Below are 16100 nucleotides of genomic sequence, written 5' to 3' on the forward strand. Positions count from 1 at the left end.
AGAGAGCGATCGTACTGGCTGGGGAAGCGGGAAGCCTGCATGGGAGAGCGGGATTGAGGGAGAAGTAGGATTTCAGCAGGCAGAGCTTCACGGAGAAGTTATGCCAGCAGAGGGAGCGCTGCGGAGGTGGGAAAGTGGGCACAATGCTCAGGGCTGGTGAGGAGTCTAGTTTGGCCAGACTAGGGCTGGGGACAAGGCAGGTTCTGCTTAGTGGGTATGATGTCACTGCCCAGCTGGCCCCTTCTTTGCAGGGTGTAATCACAGTCAAGGGCCTGGTGGACCGGGAGAAAGGTGACTTCTACACCTTGACAGTGGTGGCAGACGACGGTGGCCCTAAGGTGGACTCCACTGTGGTGAGTGGGCCCCTGGGTGAGAGCCCCATGGGTATAGCCCATCACCACCCCAAGCTCCCCCCGACCCCCAATCCCACATCTTCACCAGCCACCCCAGTGTGCAGGGCAGGCAGTGGGTAAGGGTTTCAGTAGCCGAGGGTTGGCACTGTGGCCAGCCATGCCACACCTTGCCCGGTGGCCTGGGCCAGGGAGGAGACCTCGGGTGGGGGAAGGGTGGCTTTCTCAAGAGACCACTGCTTGGAGGGGACGCTGAAAGAGCTGGGACCGCTAACCACCTGCATCTTTGCCTTTTCTCTCCCTCGGCTGCCTCCTGCTGCCTCTGCCTACAGAAGGTAAGGAGCCTGTGGCTTGGGACTCTCCCCTGTGTGTCATCTGTGGCCAGTGCTGGCTTGCGCCCTGCATGGCGCTCTGCCTTCCCGCCTCTCCTGGGGAGGGGGCACATGGACAGGCCTGCAGCTGGTCCCTGCTCAGACCCTCCCCCACCTCCCCAGTCCGTGCACTCTCATACCTGAGTCCAGGGTCCTCTCAAGCACATACCTCACATCTAGCTCTGTCCTCTTTGCCCTCTGTGTCCCGCCAAGACCCCTGTGGGGTCCTGGGGTGGGGGTTGCACTTAGAAGGAGTATGTGGAACACACAGTGGGAAGAACCCTGAGGGCCCATCCCAGCTCTACACCTGTTGGCTGTGTGACACGGGCCAGTTGCTCAACCTCTCTGTGCTTCCTTTTCTCGGGTCTAAAATGCAGGTCATGCCAGCTGCCCTCCTTCCTCAGAGGATGTGATGGAACTGGTAGATAGGGGTGATGGGACCGGCATCTGTAAGAGGGACCCCTTCCATCTCTCAGGGTCAGGGTAGGGAGTGTGTAAGGGTATGATCACGTGAAGTGGGCTGCCTGTGCCAGGGCCTGGGGAGTGCCAGGCAAGGGCAGTGGGGGGTGCACACTCTGAGTCACTGCGCCGAGACCTTGTACACTTTGGGGAGGGTGACCAGTGAGGGTGGAGGTGTCAGACAAGATTCCTAGAAGGCTGAGAGGGGTGGTGACCTCAGGCTAGAGGTGAAAATACAGGTGGCTCCCAGGGGCAGGTCATGAGGTGACATCTTGCTGTGATCATCAAAACACAGAACAATTGATCAGGCTTGGGCCCCAGCCAGAGGGGCCTGCAGCCCTCTGTAGACCACATGGGGTGTCCAGCTCATCATCAACAGGCACACTTTCATCCCTGCTGAGTCCCTTTCACCTTAGCCTAAAGGAATAGACAAACCCCCATGTCCTTGTTACAAGCCATATGCAGCTGCTTGGTGTCCCGTGCCCCACCACTCCCTGGAAGTGCCCAGTTGTGGCTAAGCTACACCCAAAAGGCCCCTCTGTCCACAGGGCCAGCCTGGGGGTAAGTGAGGCTATGAGCAGTAGTGGGCCCACTCAGCTCCCCTTGACCCCCCAGGGGCCCCTGAGGGCAGCCAGTGAGCAGAGCCCTCTGTGGCAGGCAGTGAGCAGGTGGTGTGAGTCCTGCAGTGCCCAGCAAGGCTCCTGGTCTCCCCAGCCAGGGGACCTTAGACAGAGGGGTTAGATGAGGCCCTCTCACTGAGCCTCAGCAGCCTCACCCATAAAATGGGCCCAGTTGCCCCCCATCCCTGTTGTCATGGGGAGTCTGGGCGTTAAGGTCGGGTGGAGCCTGAGAAGTGCAGGGATGCTCCCCCGAGGGCACCGACGCCCCAGCAGCCCAGGCAGCCACACTTCCTGTACTGGGGCTGGTGAGGGCACTCTGAAGCACACACTCCTGCGTGGGCCCCAGTATTTCCACAGTCCCTTCACCCTCTTCCAGGAAGTAGGAGCCACCCCCCTTTGTTCTGCCCTGGCTTCCTCTCAAAGGCTGTCAGGAGCCGCTGCCCCAGATACACCAGCCCTGTCAGCCTTGAACTTGTTGGAGGTGCCAGGGTGGAGGCAGGCTGAGGGGCCTTTTAAAGATGCCACCATTTCCTCTGCGAGGCCGGAACCCCCAAACCACAGCTCACCTACACCTGACTCCTCCCCTGTCCCAGCAGCCCCTGTGGCCATGAGAGGGGTGGGGACACAGCAGGAAGGAGCAGGCGTGGGGGGTCAGGTGGCTCTGCTGTAGGAGCTCCGAGTAACACCCTCAGGCCCTTGCAGGATCCGGGAGGGAGATTTGGACCACGGTACCCTGGGTGGGGACACAGACCCACAGCTCATTCCCGTAGATCTTGGTACCTGCCCTCCTCCCTCACTCACTGATGCGAACTCCCCACGACTGGGAGCACCTCACAGGGATCCTCATCATTGCGATCCCCAGAGAAGTACTCATAGAGGGAGCACCTACTGTGTGCCAGGCTCTGGGCTGGGCTGGGCTCAAGGAACATATGACCATAATCAGACACAGCCCCTGCCTTTGCAAGCTTAAGATAGAGTGGGGGGGGGGGGCAGGGGACATTGTTCAGATTAGCACACCAACAAATATATGCCATGAGAGAGCCCATAATGTCGGAAATCAAGGAGGGCTTCCCTGAGGAAGTGACTCAAACCGAGATCCCCAGAAAGCATAAGAGTTTACCCAGCTGCAAAGGAAGAGTGTTTGAGGGAACAGCAGGTGCCAAGGCCCTGTAGTGGGAGGAAGCATGACGAGTCCAAACAAGGCCTTGACCAGAGTGAAAGCATTCGAGAGGGATCAGACGGCAAGGGCCTTGTTTGGTTTCGCCCCAAGAGCAGCAGGGTCGGCATTATCATGCCCACTTCCCAAGTGAGCAGACTGGGGCTCTGGGACTTCACGGAACTTCCTGACCAAAATTCATGATGGATGGGCAGCGTCTTGGTGGGTGAGAGCCTGCCTGTCTGTCAAGCCAGAAGCAGGATAGGGACCACTTTTGGTTGTGCCACTATGTTTTGCTGGCTCATTTATTTCTTCTGGCATCCTGCTGCCATAGGTGTTCTCATTCCTACTTTCATCTAAGGAAATGGAAAATCAGAGATGTTGAATAACTTTTGCCAAATCACACAGCGAGTAAGTGGTGGCATTGGTTCTGCTGTGAAGCCTGGGCTTGTTGCCTATGGTTCTGACAGCTGCCTGAAATATGGAGGCGTGGCTAGAACCGAGGAGAGGGAAAACCTGATTAGCAAGGCGGGAGGATGAAATGGAATCTTCTCTGCTTTGCGGTGAGGTTCCTCAGGCTCCCTGTGGGGTCCTGTGCACACCGGGAGGCAGGGAGGCCTGGGAGCCGTGGAGCCCCTGGCCTGGGATTCCTAAAACCTGAGCCTCCTCCCGCCCGGCTTCAGTTCCCTCATCTGTGGGCTGGAGGCTGCACCCCCAGCTGGCCTTTTCTCCAGGCCTTTTCTTAGACTCTGCAGGAGAAGCCGACACACGGACACAAAACAATGTGCTCCTGGCATGCAACTTGCCTGTTCCCTGTTTCTACTACTCGTCGGAAATTCCCCTCCCTTTCCCACATGCCCTCTCCCCACCAGGATCACCAGGCCACCTCATGGCCCCCCTCCTGCTCCCGAGCCCTATTTCCTTCCCTCGAATCCCGAGGAGGGCCTTTGGGCCAGTATGGGCAGTATCTGGCTGCCAGATGTGGCTTAGCTGGCCTGCACACGATATTTTTAAAATTTTCATGAATCACTACCTAATTCTACATAAAAATCTGGATTCCTAGTTCCTTTTGAAAAACAGGAAGCTATGCCAATGCCAAGCTGACATGCCTTCACAGATTTGGAGCCGGATAGCCTCTGTCTGAATTAGCCACAGCCCGTGTCTTTCCAGGCCTCCAAGGCCCCACCACCTCCGAGTCCCCTGACCCCCAGGTTCCCAGCATTTGACTGCACGCAGCTCTCTCCCACCAGAGTCCCAGAAGAAATATACACGTGGCCTCCATGTCAAGTCAGGATTGGCCTAGGCAGGCTTCTGGAACTGATTAGAGGTCTGGTCTATGCTGGGCCGACAAGGGGACCCCATGTTTGGGGTCAGGGAGGAGAAGGAGGCAGGACGTCTCTGGCCATGTCGACCCCCAGGTCTACATCACTGTGCTGGACGAGAATGACAACAGCCCCCGGTTTGACTTCACCTCCGACTCGGCGGTCAGTGTGCCTGAGGACTGCCCCGTGGGCCAGCATGTGGCCACCGTCAAGGCCCGGGACCCCGACGCCGGCAGCAACGGGCAGGTGGGCACCAAGTGAAACCATCCAGGTCCACCCTGTCACTAGGGGCTCCCTCAGTGGCAGGGGGCCACGTAAGCCACTCCCATCACTGAGCAGGAAGCAGGGTCATCCGGGCTCTGCCTGGATCCATGCAGGACCACCCTTCCCTCGCTGTGGTCCATGGTCTTGGGGAAGGAGGCAGAGAGCCGCGTAAGCTGTCAGCGCTGCCTGGGACCAGGGAGCCCTACCGCGCACTGAACACAGAGGGGCTTAGCTCTCCCAGTGACTCCTTGGTCATCTCACCCACAAACCACATGGCATCTCACCCTCGGCCCAGCCATCCTCACAAGGTCCCAGGGCCCCAAGAGGACATGCTCCTCCTCCCCCTGCTTCTCGCCACCCCCCATCCCACAACAGGAAGCGCTCCTCACCTCTGCAGGTTTGAGCATCCCCAGAGCACAAGGAAGAGAGGTGACAAAGCACATCGATCTTCACACCACTGTGATCTGTCCCACACAGTGGGCTGTGCTGGTGGAGGTTGCCACCACCTTTCAAATACTCGCACACCTCAAGGGAGCTGAGAGATGCTGGTTCCGGTGCCAGATGCTTGTGGGTCCAGATCCTTGTTCCCTTAGGCACTTGCAGTGGCTCCCAGGCCCATTGCTGCCGGTGTCAGGGTCTTGTGCGACCTTGCCAGGGGCTTCACATTCCCGAGCCTCCTCTCTGAGCAGAAGAGAACAGCTCCCTTTGACAGGGCTGTTGCGAGAGCCAGAGTCCATGTAACAGCTGCAGAGCACGTGCCTGCTCCTCACAGGGGGTGCTCAGTGCCGCCCCTCCCCCACCAACCCTGGGAACTCTCCCGTGCTGGGTCTCACACCCACCCTCCAGGGCCAGTAGGCTCACATCCCCCCACCCCAAGAACCTGTCTTAGGTCCTCTCAGTGGCCCTGCCTCCTGCCACTTTGAGCCATGTAACCACTCAGCAAACCACATTCTTCTCAATTGCTCAAGGTGAGCAGGGCACCCAGGTGGGCAAGAAAGTCCTCCTTGGCTTGACTTTGCTGTTTGTCCTCCCACCTCCTCCCCCTCACCCCTCCCTCTCTCTCTTCCCTGACAGGTGGTCTTCTCCCTGGCCTCTGGCAACATTGCCGGGGCCTTTGAGATCATCACTACCAATGATTCTGTCGGTGAAGTGTTTGTGGCCAGACCCCTGGACAGAGAAGAGCGGGACCACTACATCCTTAAGGTGGGCACCAGCCCCCACTTCCATCCAGAGAGAGCTCAGCCCCTCGGCACACCCTGAGGGGTCAGCTTCCTGCTGTCACCAAGTGCCATGGGGCAGGCAGCCTCCCTTAGGACCAAGAGCATGAGTGAGGCTGACCCGGGAAGGGACATCCTGGGGGAGGGGTCTCTGGACCCGGAGCCGGAAGGAGCAGAGGTGTCTGTCCCTGCTATAAGAGCTAGTAGAGAGAGCCTGGCAGCTGAGAGAGCCTGACTCTTCTGCAAACACAGTGTGAGCTTGGGCAGGTGGTTGATTCTGTCTGGGCGTCATTGTCCTTCCTGGTACAGTGGACAGTGAAACCTGGCTACCTCTGTGGAGCTGAGAACTAAGTGCAGGTGAGGAGTCAATGCAGGCCACTGTGACTGCTGAATTGCTGGGGCTGCCGTGTTTTCTGAGAGGTCTCTGGAGGCTCCAGGGCTATGCTTCTGCATGGGTCTGAGCTCTAGAGCACTTTCCACTGCCCGGCAGGCTATCCAGGAAGAATCGAGGCTCCTAGGGACAGACTCAGGCTGTGGTTAGCACCCTAGCTCATTGCCAAAAAGATTATTTGAGGAGTTACCGTCATGGCTCAGCATTTAACAGACCCAACTAGCATCCATGAGGATGCAGGTTCAATCCCTAGCCTCACTCAGTGGGTTAAGGATCTGGCGTTGCCGTGAGCTGTGGTGTAGGTCATGGACACGGTTCGGATCTGGCGTTGCTGTGGCATAGGCCAGTAGCTACAACTCCCATTCGACCCCTAGCCTTGGAACCTCCATATGCCACGGGTGCAGCCCTAAAAAAAAAGGCAAAAAAAAAAAGATTATTTGAGGCTTTTTCTCTATTTGCCAGAGACCATATATGAGTGAATGGAACAGAGACCTTGAAACTAAAAGCAGGAGCTCCAGGGCCAGGGTCACAGTCAGGGGCAGGATGAGGAGGTAAAGAAAGACTGGGCACATCAGAGTGAGAATGCAAAAGAGGATCCCCAGACAGACAAGAATTAGGCAACGATTGTTTGCAGCCTGGAGCGGAAGATGAAAGCCTGGGGGTAAGCTCAGGGCTGGTGGCTCCCCAGTGGGCAGGGATGGGCCAGCAAGTCCCTCTGACCTTCCAGTCCTCCCCACTGAGCACACAGCCCATTTGGACTCCGTATTCCTGATCCTTCCCTCACCTTTTAGCCCTGACTCCAGTCTTCTCCCTCCTCACAGGTTGTGGCATCCGACCGTGGCACCCCTCCACGGAAGAAGGACCACATCGTGCAGGTGACCATCCTGGACATCAATGACAACCCTCCCGTGATCGAGAGCCCCTTTGGATACAATGTCAGCGTCAACGAGGTGAGGGTGGCTCCAGCACCCATACACCCGACGGCCAGGATGAAGAGCGGGTGAAAGCCAACCACGAAGCATCCGCTTAAATGTCTGCCTGGCCCACTAGTCACTCAGAGCACAGGGATGAGCGCGTGGCTTACTCATTCATGATTCTGTCCCTAATGCCTAGGCCAGGTCCCGGAGAACAGTCTCTTTTCATGGTTGGGAGACAAAGGAGAGAAAAGAAGAGGGAATGAATGAAGAAAGTGGTCTTTTACCACCGGCAGAGAACTCTTTACCCTGGGGAGCTGCTTTAGATAAAACAGCTCATTTATTATTCAGTCCTAAGATTGGCTACTCCTGGAGAATGTTTGCCTGGGTCCTTCTGGGTATCATGCCAGGCTGGATGGTCAAGAAGGTCTCCCTCAGTTCAGACCCAGGCTCTGCCCCTGACTGGCTGTGTGATTTGCACGCATGCCTTCCCTGCACCTCAGTTTTCTCATCTGTAAATGGGGATGACCTAATCTAGGGGTAGAGAAAGGAGTGGAGTTAACTTGACCCCAGCTTGTCGTTGGTCCTCATGGAATATTTGCCCCCATCCCCTTTATCTTCCTCATCCCAAGGTAGCCAGAGCAGAGCTTTCTAGAAGTGCAGGTGCAGCCCTTGGGCTCCCGGGTGCAGAAACTTGTCTTTGTCCCAGAGGCCTTGAATCTGGAATGACTGCTTCCCTGCTCTCCCCCCCAGAACGTGGGCGGGGGTACCGCTGTGGTCCAGGTGAGAGCCACTGACCGTGACATCGGGATCAACAGCGTCCTGTCCTACTACATCACTGGGGGCAACGAGGACATGACCTTCCGCATGGACCGCATCAGTGGCGAGATCGCCACGCGGCCTGCCCCACCCGACCGAGAGCGCCAGAGCTTCTACCACCTGGTGGTCACCGTGGAGGACGAGGGCACCCCTACTCTGTCGGTGAGTGATGGGGCGGCCGTGGGAAGACAAGGCGTGGGGAGGGTCTGCTCTGCCTTTTGTGTGATGGGGACAAGATGGGTGGGAATCGAATGCCATGCGCCGGTGAGTCTCAGCAACCCCTTTATTGCGCCTTGAGTCCATCACCTTCAAGTATTTATAGAGGGCTAGTGTGTGCCAAGCTAGGGTGCTGGTTTACCCACCTCTGCAGCTGCTCAGAGCCTCTGTGGAGCCCTCTTTGCTCACCCAGAGCAGCTTTCTGGGCCAGTACGGATTGAGTCTCTACCTCAGGGCCTGGCCAGCCCCATTCCACCTGCCAAACTGTGCCGTGTACCTGTGGGGCTGCACCAACCCACATGGTGGTGCCTCTGTGCCAAATGGGAAAATGTGCCCTCCGGCCTCTTCCCCTAAGTCGCATTAGTGTGATACACTGTGGCAACATGCTGGAGTTGGCAGGGACTGATGTCCATGGCCCAGTCTGATGTTTGAATGGGTGCGGCCGCTGCCCAAGGCAATGGGCAAAGTCCGCAGAGTTGGAGGAGGTGGGACTGTGGGGCTGGAGGGGTGACACTATGTGGGGTGATGGGCTGTGGTGTGATGAGTTCTGCTGTGAGCTGGCGGCATGAGCGGGTGGCATGATCAGGAGCAAGTCAGAACTTGTCTGAGTATTGGCTTTATCATCTGTAAAAGGGAGATAATATCCCCTTCATAGGTGGTGTTTGGGGAATTAAATTAGCTCATGTCTGTGGACGCACTTGGTAAACCAAGAGGAGGAGGAATGGTTCAGCTATCTATTGCTATGGTAATCCTGCATTACAAATCAAATCAAATCAAATCAAGAGGCATAAAACAACTGTTATTCTGCAGGCTGGCCTTCGAGACCTGGCTTAGCTGGGCAGTTCTTCTGCTCTCAGCTGGGCTCCCACATGTGTGTGGGGGCAGCTGTATGACGGTTGGATGGCTCTTTTTCTAGGAGTTGGCTGCCTGTCAGCTGCGATGACAGGGCAACTGGGCCACCTGTCTATTCTCCTCCAACGGCTAGTCTGTGCCGGTTCACCTGGAGCCAGAAAGGGTCCAGAGGAGAGAGCAGAAGCACAAAAGGCCTCTCGAGGCCCAGGCTTGCAACTGGAACAAAGTTAACTTCTGCCACATTCTGTTTGTCAGAGCAAGTCACAAGGCCAGCCCAGGTTCAAGGTGTGGGGAAAGAAACTCTGTCTTTTGAAGGAATGAACTGCAAAGTCACATTGCAAAGAGTAGATATAGGGAGGTGTAAGGATTGGGGACGTTTTTGTAATCTACCTTAGGGACCCTGCTTGTAAATGAGACCTCAGCTCTGTCGTCCTGCCCCCAAAAGTTGTCTCTCCTTTGGCAGTGGCACTGTGGACTGTGGACTCCTCTCCTTTGGCAGTGGCATTGTGGACTGTGGGGTCAGAGCAGGTCTTGGGATGGGCTTTTTATCTGGAGGGTCTCTGGGGAGGATGGTGGAGTTGGAAAACCGTATTCCCAATGGTTTCCCAATTGGTAATACTAATCACGTCAGCACCAATCACATCCAGTGGGCCAAATGGAGAGACATTTATAGGACATAGATAACTAACTGAGGGGAGGATGGCCAGGGGTATCATTTATTGCGGTGTCATGGAGGGACTAACTTTTGACTTAACCCCTCCCTATCTGCACTTAGCTTCAGAGTGAATCATCTTCTGGGTTGTCTCTCCAATAGCATTTAAAGATGTGTTTGGCTACAAGTAACAAAAATTCAACTATGGAATCATAAATAAATCGGAATGCCTTTTTCTCACATAACAACAATTCCAGAGAGAATTACAGCTGTTGATTTCAGGCTCAGTGATGTCGGAGCTAATGTTTCTTGGCCTTTCCCGCATGGTTGCAAGATGGCTGCTATAGCTCCAGCCATCATGTCGGCATTCAAGGCAGGAAATGACAAAAAGACAAAGAGCAATGTAAGCCACTTCTGTCCTTTGATCAGGAAAGTAAAAAGTTTTCCAGAAATGTTCTCCAGAGTTCTGCTTATGTTCTTACCGGCCAGAAGAGATTCCCATGCGTACCCTAGCTGCAGGGAGGTTGGAAAAAAATGAACAAGATTGTCAGGAGTGGATTATCACTTGGGGGCCAGATATAGCCCTGCCTCAGATAAAAGCTGGGCTCTGTCAGTGAGGAAGAGGTAGAGAATAGATTTGCGATGAGTAACTGATAGCATTTGCCATGCTGCTCTTCTTCATCCTGACCTAGGCCAGTGAACACAGCATTCTCACCCTGATTCCCCACCCCTCCCCTCACCCTCCAGTCCTAGAGTTTCCCAGGGAGGCAGTTGGTACGACCCATGCTATTCTAAGACCCTGAGTTTTGGAGGCAACGTCTGGCTTCCTTGTGGTCCCCGGAAGAAATGACGATTAGAGAAAGGTGAAATCACCCTAACCACATGTAACCACCCAGAATGGATGGGCCACTCCCCCAGCAGTCCCCGCAGAGCTTGGGACTGGAGCCCATGGCCAGAAGTTTCATCTGTTGACCAAAGCCTCTGTCAAGACCCATGAGCACTGCCTCCCTATACGTGGGCGCCTGACACTCCAGCCCATCCTAAAGCAGGTCTTGGCCAGTACTGACTCCCTGGTAAGAGGGCAGGAAGGTGGGTGGTGAGAAACGATGCAGGCTCCCTTTGTCTACCTTCCTCATCCCGGTCACCACCAGCTCTGCTCCCGGAAAACACCTTCAGGATGACCAGGACCAGGGATAGGGTGTGTGTATAGGTATGTGGCTCCTGGGCTGTGACACTATAATGCAAACAGCATTGGGTACCACAGGAAATGTATTTATAGAAGAAAAGTTTTAGGTCAAAAACACTCCATCCTTCCCATTTTTCTGCTTCTTAGGCTTGCGAAAAGATTGCTTTTATTTGATTATTATTGGGGAACCATGATGAAGAACTATAGGGACCCCAGGATCATCATTGAGCACTTAGCACTAGACCATATTTGTTCATTTATTCAGTAACTGTTTCCTGAATACCCTCTATGTGCCAGACCCCAGAGATACAGAGAGGAAGGCAGTGCGGGCCCTGCCATGGTGAAGTGCAGCTGATTAGTAAGGGAGGCAGTGACGACATCCTTGTGCGGGGCCAAGGTGCAGGTGGATGCTGGGGAAGGCTTCCTGGAGCAGGTGACTCTGGGCCTGCCTTGTCAGTCACAGCCCAGCAAAGGGTGAAACATAGTCTGGATTCAGGTATCAGCCTGAAAAAACGCCTAAGAGGAAGCGGGAATTTGGGTTGCCGGGGCTGGGGGAGATCCAGGGAGCCATAGGTAGTCCTGGCCCAGGGCAGCATTCAGAGCCCAGGACAATGCTCTCTGCATATCCTCCCTCTGACGTTCTGCCTGGGCAGGCCCCAAAGGCTGGTCCCAATACTTTCTCAAGTGCCAACTTCTGCTCCCTCCTGGCCCAGTGAAGCCAGGGTGGGAGTGGGCAGAAGCTGGCAAGGCAGGGCCCTACAGCCAGTGCCCCATCATGATTGACATTTGTCGCCAAGGAGTACTAGGCTCTTGAAGCTTTGCTTCCACTGACCAGACTTTCACCTCTGGACAGTGAATCCCTCAAGATCATGAGTGCCCCCAGGCCAAAGGTGACCAGAGGAGGGACTTTCTCTGCTATTGGGTAGATTTCACTGGGTGAGTGAGAAGGTAGGATCATTCCAGCCCTTCCTAGACCGGCCAGAGCCCCGAGAAGCGTCAGACCAGCCATCCTGAGGTTCCAGGAAAGGTCACCATGGTCTAACAGGGAGCATCTGTCTGTTTGGAGACACCGTACAGACCCACTTGCAGATCTCTGCTTCCCACTTGCAGTTATCTGCCTGGTTCAAGCCAACCTCATTGGCATCGGGTCAACCTTCCTGTAGCACAAGGGCAAGTAAGAATTATGCATTCACTCATTCATTCATTCAGCACTAAATATGCACCAGCCTTGTGCTAGAGGCCAGGAAGTCAGAGATGAGTTGGGCAGTTCTGTCCTCCAAGAGCCTACAGTTAGTAGGGAAAGTGGACACATAACAGGGAGTTGATATTCTGGGATGTGATAGAGGGCTAGGAGCTCAGAGCCAGGGAAGGTTCTAGACAAGGCAATTTGCATCCATGTCTTAAAAGATGAGGCTTTCAGGAGTTCCCATCATGGCTCAGCAGAAATTAATCTGACTAGTATCCATGAGGACGCAGGCCCCGCTCAGTGGGTTTAGGATCTGCTGTTGCCACGAGCTGTGGTGTGGGTCGCAGACCTGGCTTGGATCCTGTGTTGCTGTGGTATAGGCCAGCACTTGCATCTCTGATTTGACCCCTAGCCTGAGAACCTCCATATGCCATGAGTACAGCTCTAAAAAAAGACAAGAAAAAAAAATGAGGCTTTCTAAGCAAAAGGGATGGGATTCAGCTACAAAATCTCCCCCAAACCAAGAGAAATCCTCTATCTGAGCCTGCTCATCTCTTCTTTTCTCCCTGGGCTCCCCTCCCCCGAGTTTCCTGAGAGCAGAACATTCCTGCAAACAGCCTTGGCCGTCCACACCCAGCTCAGCCCCATATCACCCAGAGCTCAGAACAGCTGTGCCTCAAGGGGCATCCCAGAGCAGCCCAGGCCCAGCACACAATGGTGTGCCACCTAGCACAGGAAGTCATTGTGCAGCCTTGGCCCTCTGCCTTGCCCCAGGCCTTAGGCAGGGCAGCCGGGCTTGGGGGAGGGGCTCAGTGCAGGCCGGGAGGCCCCCCACAAGAGGAAGGGCTGGGCCCAGGGAGGAAGGACGGAAGGCAACTGGGAGGTCAGGAGCTGAGCCCCAGCCACAGAGGCACCTTGGCAGGGGGATGGGGACAGGGAGGGCTTCAGGGGGCCTCCCTGCCATGTCAATCACAGCTAGCAGGTTAGAAGATCCCAGGTGACCAGCCCTGGCTTCTCAGGTTGGTGGGAGCCTGCAAAAGACACCTGTCCAGGCAGAAAGACAGCAAATCTCCCACCACCCGCTTCTGGTATGAGAGTCGCCCACAGTAAATGGTACCATGAATGCCTGAGCAGAGGCTGCTGCTCTTGGCAGCTCCCCTCATGTTTTGAGGGCCAAGGGTTCTCCTGTTTATTAATCTTGGACCCTGCTGCTGTTTGTGAAGCCTGCTTCCCATGGCTCAAGCTCAGGAAACCCCAGCCCGGCCCCTTCCCTGCACTGCACACCTAGTAAGCTGGCCTTCTCTGGCCCAGCATGATTCAATTCAGACCCTTCCCGTGGCCCTGCCTCTGGAGAATGTTCTGAAGCTGCTCAAATGCTACACACACAACTGGCTCGGTTCCTCTGAGAGACCCTGGGGCTCTGCTGGCAGATAAGTTTCTCCCTTCCCCATGCCCTGCCGCAAGCTGGTGGGGTGATGGGCTGCCGCGCCCACCCGGACCCCTCTGACTTCAGGGCTGCCGGGCAGAAAGAGGAGTGAAAAGACTGGTGTGGGAGAAGTGGGGCCACAGGCTTGTGGGCACAGGTTCATCCCCAAGGGCCATGGTAAGTACTCTAAGCAAGTCCAAGTCCTGGCCTGTCATGTCACCTGTTTCACTGAAGGGAGAGGAGCACAGGCCTGGGAAGCAAGAGACCCAGTTCCACATTCACTTGTGAAGAGACACAAACCTTTTGGAATCTCAGTTTCCTCACGCATGAAATGGGACAATAAACCCTCCAGGGTTTTCGGGGGGCGGGGGCGGGGGCAGGGAAGGGGGAGCGGGAACTAAAGTAGTAACACATGGGAAAGCACAGAGTCTTCTCCCTGAAGAGGCAAAGATAAGGAACACACACTTCCCTTCCCTATCCTGTGCCCAAGGCAAGCGTTGCTAGTAGATGTCAGCACTTTCTCATTAGGCCCTATTGAGTCTTCACAATCCCTCTTAACCTATGTTCCAAGAAGCCACATCAAGAGATCAGAATTGGAGTTCCTGTCGTGGCTCACTGGTTAACGAATCCAACTAGGAACCATGAGGTTGCGGGTTCGCTCCCTGGCCTTGCTCAGTGGGTTAAGGATCCGGCATTGCCATGAGCTGTGTGTGGTGTAGGTCGCAGACACGGCTCGGATCCTGTGTTACTGTGGCTCTGGTGTAGGCCGGTAGCTACAGCTCCAATTGGACCCCTAGCCTGGGAACCTCCATATGTCGTGGGTGTGGCCCTAGAAAAGACAAAAAGACAAAAAAAAAAAAAAGATCAGAATTACAGGACAAAATGAAACCCATGTCCCTTGGCCTGCAAAAGCTCAAGGCCCCATTGCTATAGAGGAGATTACTGCCCCACCCCCACCCCCAGGCCCAGACGAAGCTGTTGGGAACTAGTTGGGAACTAGAGTAGGTTGCAAGTCAGAGCCTGCCAATGGTGAGAGGCCCAGAGAACCCTGGCACCCTGGTTCGGCCCATCATCGAGTGGCTGTGCATCACTGATCAGCTCTGCTACCAGGTCCAAAGGGCGGGCTGTTATTGGACCCTTGCCCTAGAACCCACACAATAGCTAGGGAGACCCAACTTCCTTCCATGCAAGAGAGGTCACCACGCAAAATGGGCACAGCGAATGCCCAGGGAAGGGCCTAGACGGTCAATGCTCTCGGTAGCCTAGGGCAAACACCTTATCCGGGCTGTGAGCCTCAGCTTCTCAAGAGGACTTTAGCACGCTGACTGGCAACCCCAGTTCCTCTTTCTGCCATTGCTGTTCCCTTTGGGTTTCCTGAGCAAATCTTAACCCAGCCCCCAGCACAGTCAGACCAGGCCCTAGAGAGCTCCAGCTGACACCCAAGAAGGCTGCAGGGTGGTGGTACCCAAGCTGGGGTGGAGGGTGACAAGGCCTCTGCACTTCCAGTCCCACTGCATCCTCCCCAATCCCCCAGCACAGAGCACTCCCTGGAAAAGGTGATGGGTTAACCCCTCTGTGCTGCATGAAGGAGGAAGCGCTGGCCAGGCAGAAGTAAGGGCAGCCCCGGGGCTGGTCTTTCAGGAAGTGGGCCGTGGGGTTCCTGCACATCTACCCCCGTGTGCACACCCCTAGGCAGGCCCAGCCTGGCCAACAGCAGCATCACCAGTGGCCTCTGCAATGTGTCTTCACAGAGTGTCAACTCCATCCCCTTAGCCTCTCCCTTGGAGGAAATAAAGGCAGCAGGTCTTTATGAAATGTGAACATCAGGAGACAGGTTGCAGGTCCCATAATTCCTGATCCAGATCTTAATGATGACTTAGTGCCTAAAAGCACCAATTTCCTTCCAAGGCCTCAGACAAGGCCTCAGTCCCACTCCGCCCAGGAGGTCCCAGGGCTCCCCCCCAGCACCCCCCCCACCCCACCTTGGAGGCAGGCACATGTTCTTGCTCCCCTACTCTTTTCCGTGCACCCCAGCCCACAAGCACTGAGCCGGGGCCTGGAGGAACCAGCCACAGGGCTGGCATCTCCAGAGCTACTCCCACCCTGGGACGAGCAGAGAGGGGCTCCCTGGTACCACGCCCCTCCCTGTAGCATCAAGGAGGGCACCTCTAGGGTTGCTGGGGGTGGAGCGTGTTGTCATGGATGAAGATGAAGCCTGGAGCTCAGAGTAGTTTTCACTGAAAACAGGAAACCACGAAGCCGAGATATGTTCACTAGTAAGGGTCCAGAAAATAAAAAAGCTCGAGGTCGTGCAGGAGGAAGTGCAGTGGCTTTCTGCTCCGGGGCCTCCCCCCGTCCCTCCACACAGCAGCAGCTGGGCCAGGGGTCTGGCAGCCAGATTCTTAGAAGTTGTCTCTGCCTTGAGATCAAAAGCTGAGGTTTGGGCCAGGCCAGCCTCCCCATGGTGCCAGGAGCATTCTTTCTGAGTTGGGGGACAGGGACTTTGGTCTGTGGGTTTGTTCTTCAACCCTAGAGGTAGCCTGGCCCTGCCTTGAGCAGGTGTCACCCTGCCCATCCATGCCTTCTGGACCCCCATGAGCTGTGAGAACAGCACCCTCTTTCTGTGGCACCTGGCACTGAGTTTCCACGGCAGCGGATGGAATCAAGGACCCCCAGGGATAAATCGGGAGCCAGGGTTC

At 55.6% G+C, this 16100-nt stretch overlaps 1 protein-coding gene across 6 annotated transcripts in view; it reads left to right on the forward strand.

The window, feature by feature from the left end:
• The window catches only part of CDH23 (cadherin related 23), a 438655-nt gene that overhangs the window by 355339 nt on the left and 67216 nt on the right, over positions 1-16100 (forward strand). For 5 of the 6 annotated variants that reach the window (XM_047759777.1, XM_047759776.1, XM_047759778.1 and 2 more), the window contains 6 exons: positions 252-353; positions 683-685; positions 4375-4524; positions 5617-5745; positions 6972-7100; positions 7818-8045. In XM_047759777.1, coding sequence (XP_047615733.1) covers positions 252-353; positions 683-685; positions 4375-4524; positions 5617-5745; positions 6972-7100; positions 7818-8045 — 741 coding nt within the window. The remainder of the gene's footprint in view (positions 1-251; positions 354-682; positions 686-4374; positions 4525-5616; positions 5746-6971; positions 7101-7817; positions 8046-16100) is intronic. The other variant, XM_047759774.1, reaches the window with a different exon arrangement.

This window comes from Phacochoerus africanus, chromosome 15 (assembly GCF_016906955.1).
Source record: "Phacochoerus africanus isolate WHEZ1 chromosome 15, ROS_Pafr_v1, whole genome shotgun sequence".
NCBI lineage: Eukaryota > Metazoa > Chordata > Mammalia > Artiodactyla > Suidae > Phacochoerus > Phacochoerus africanus.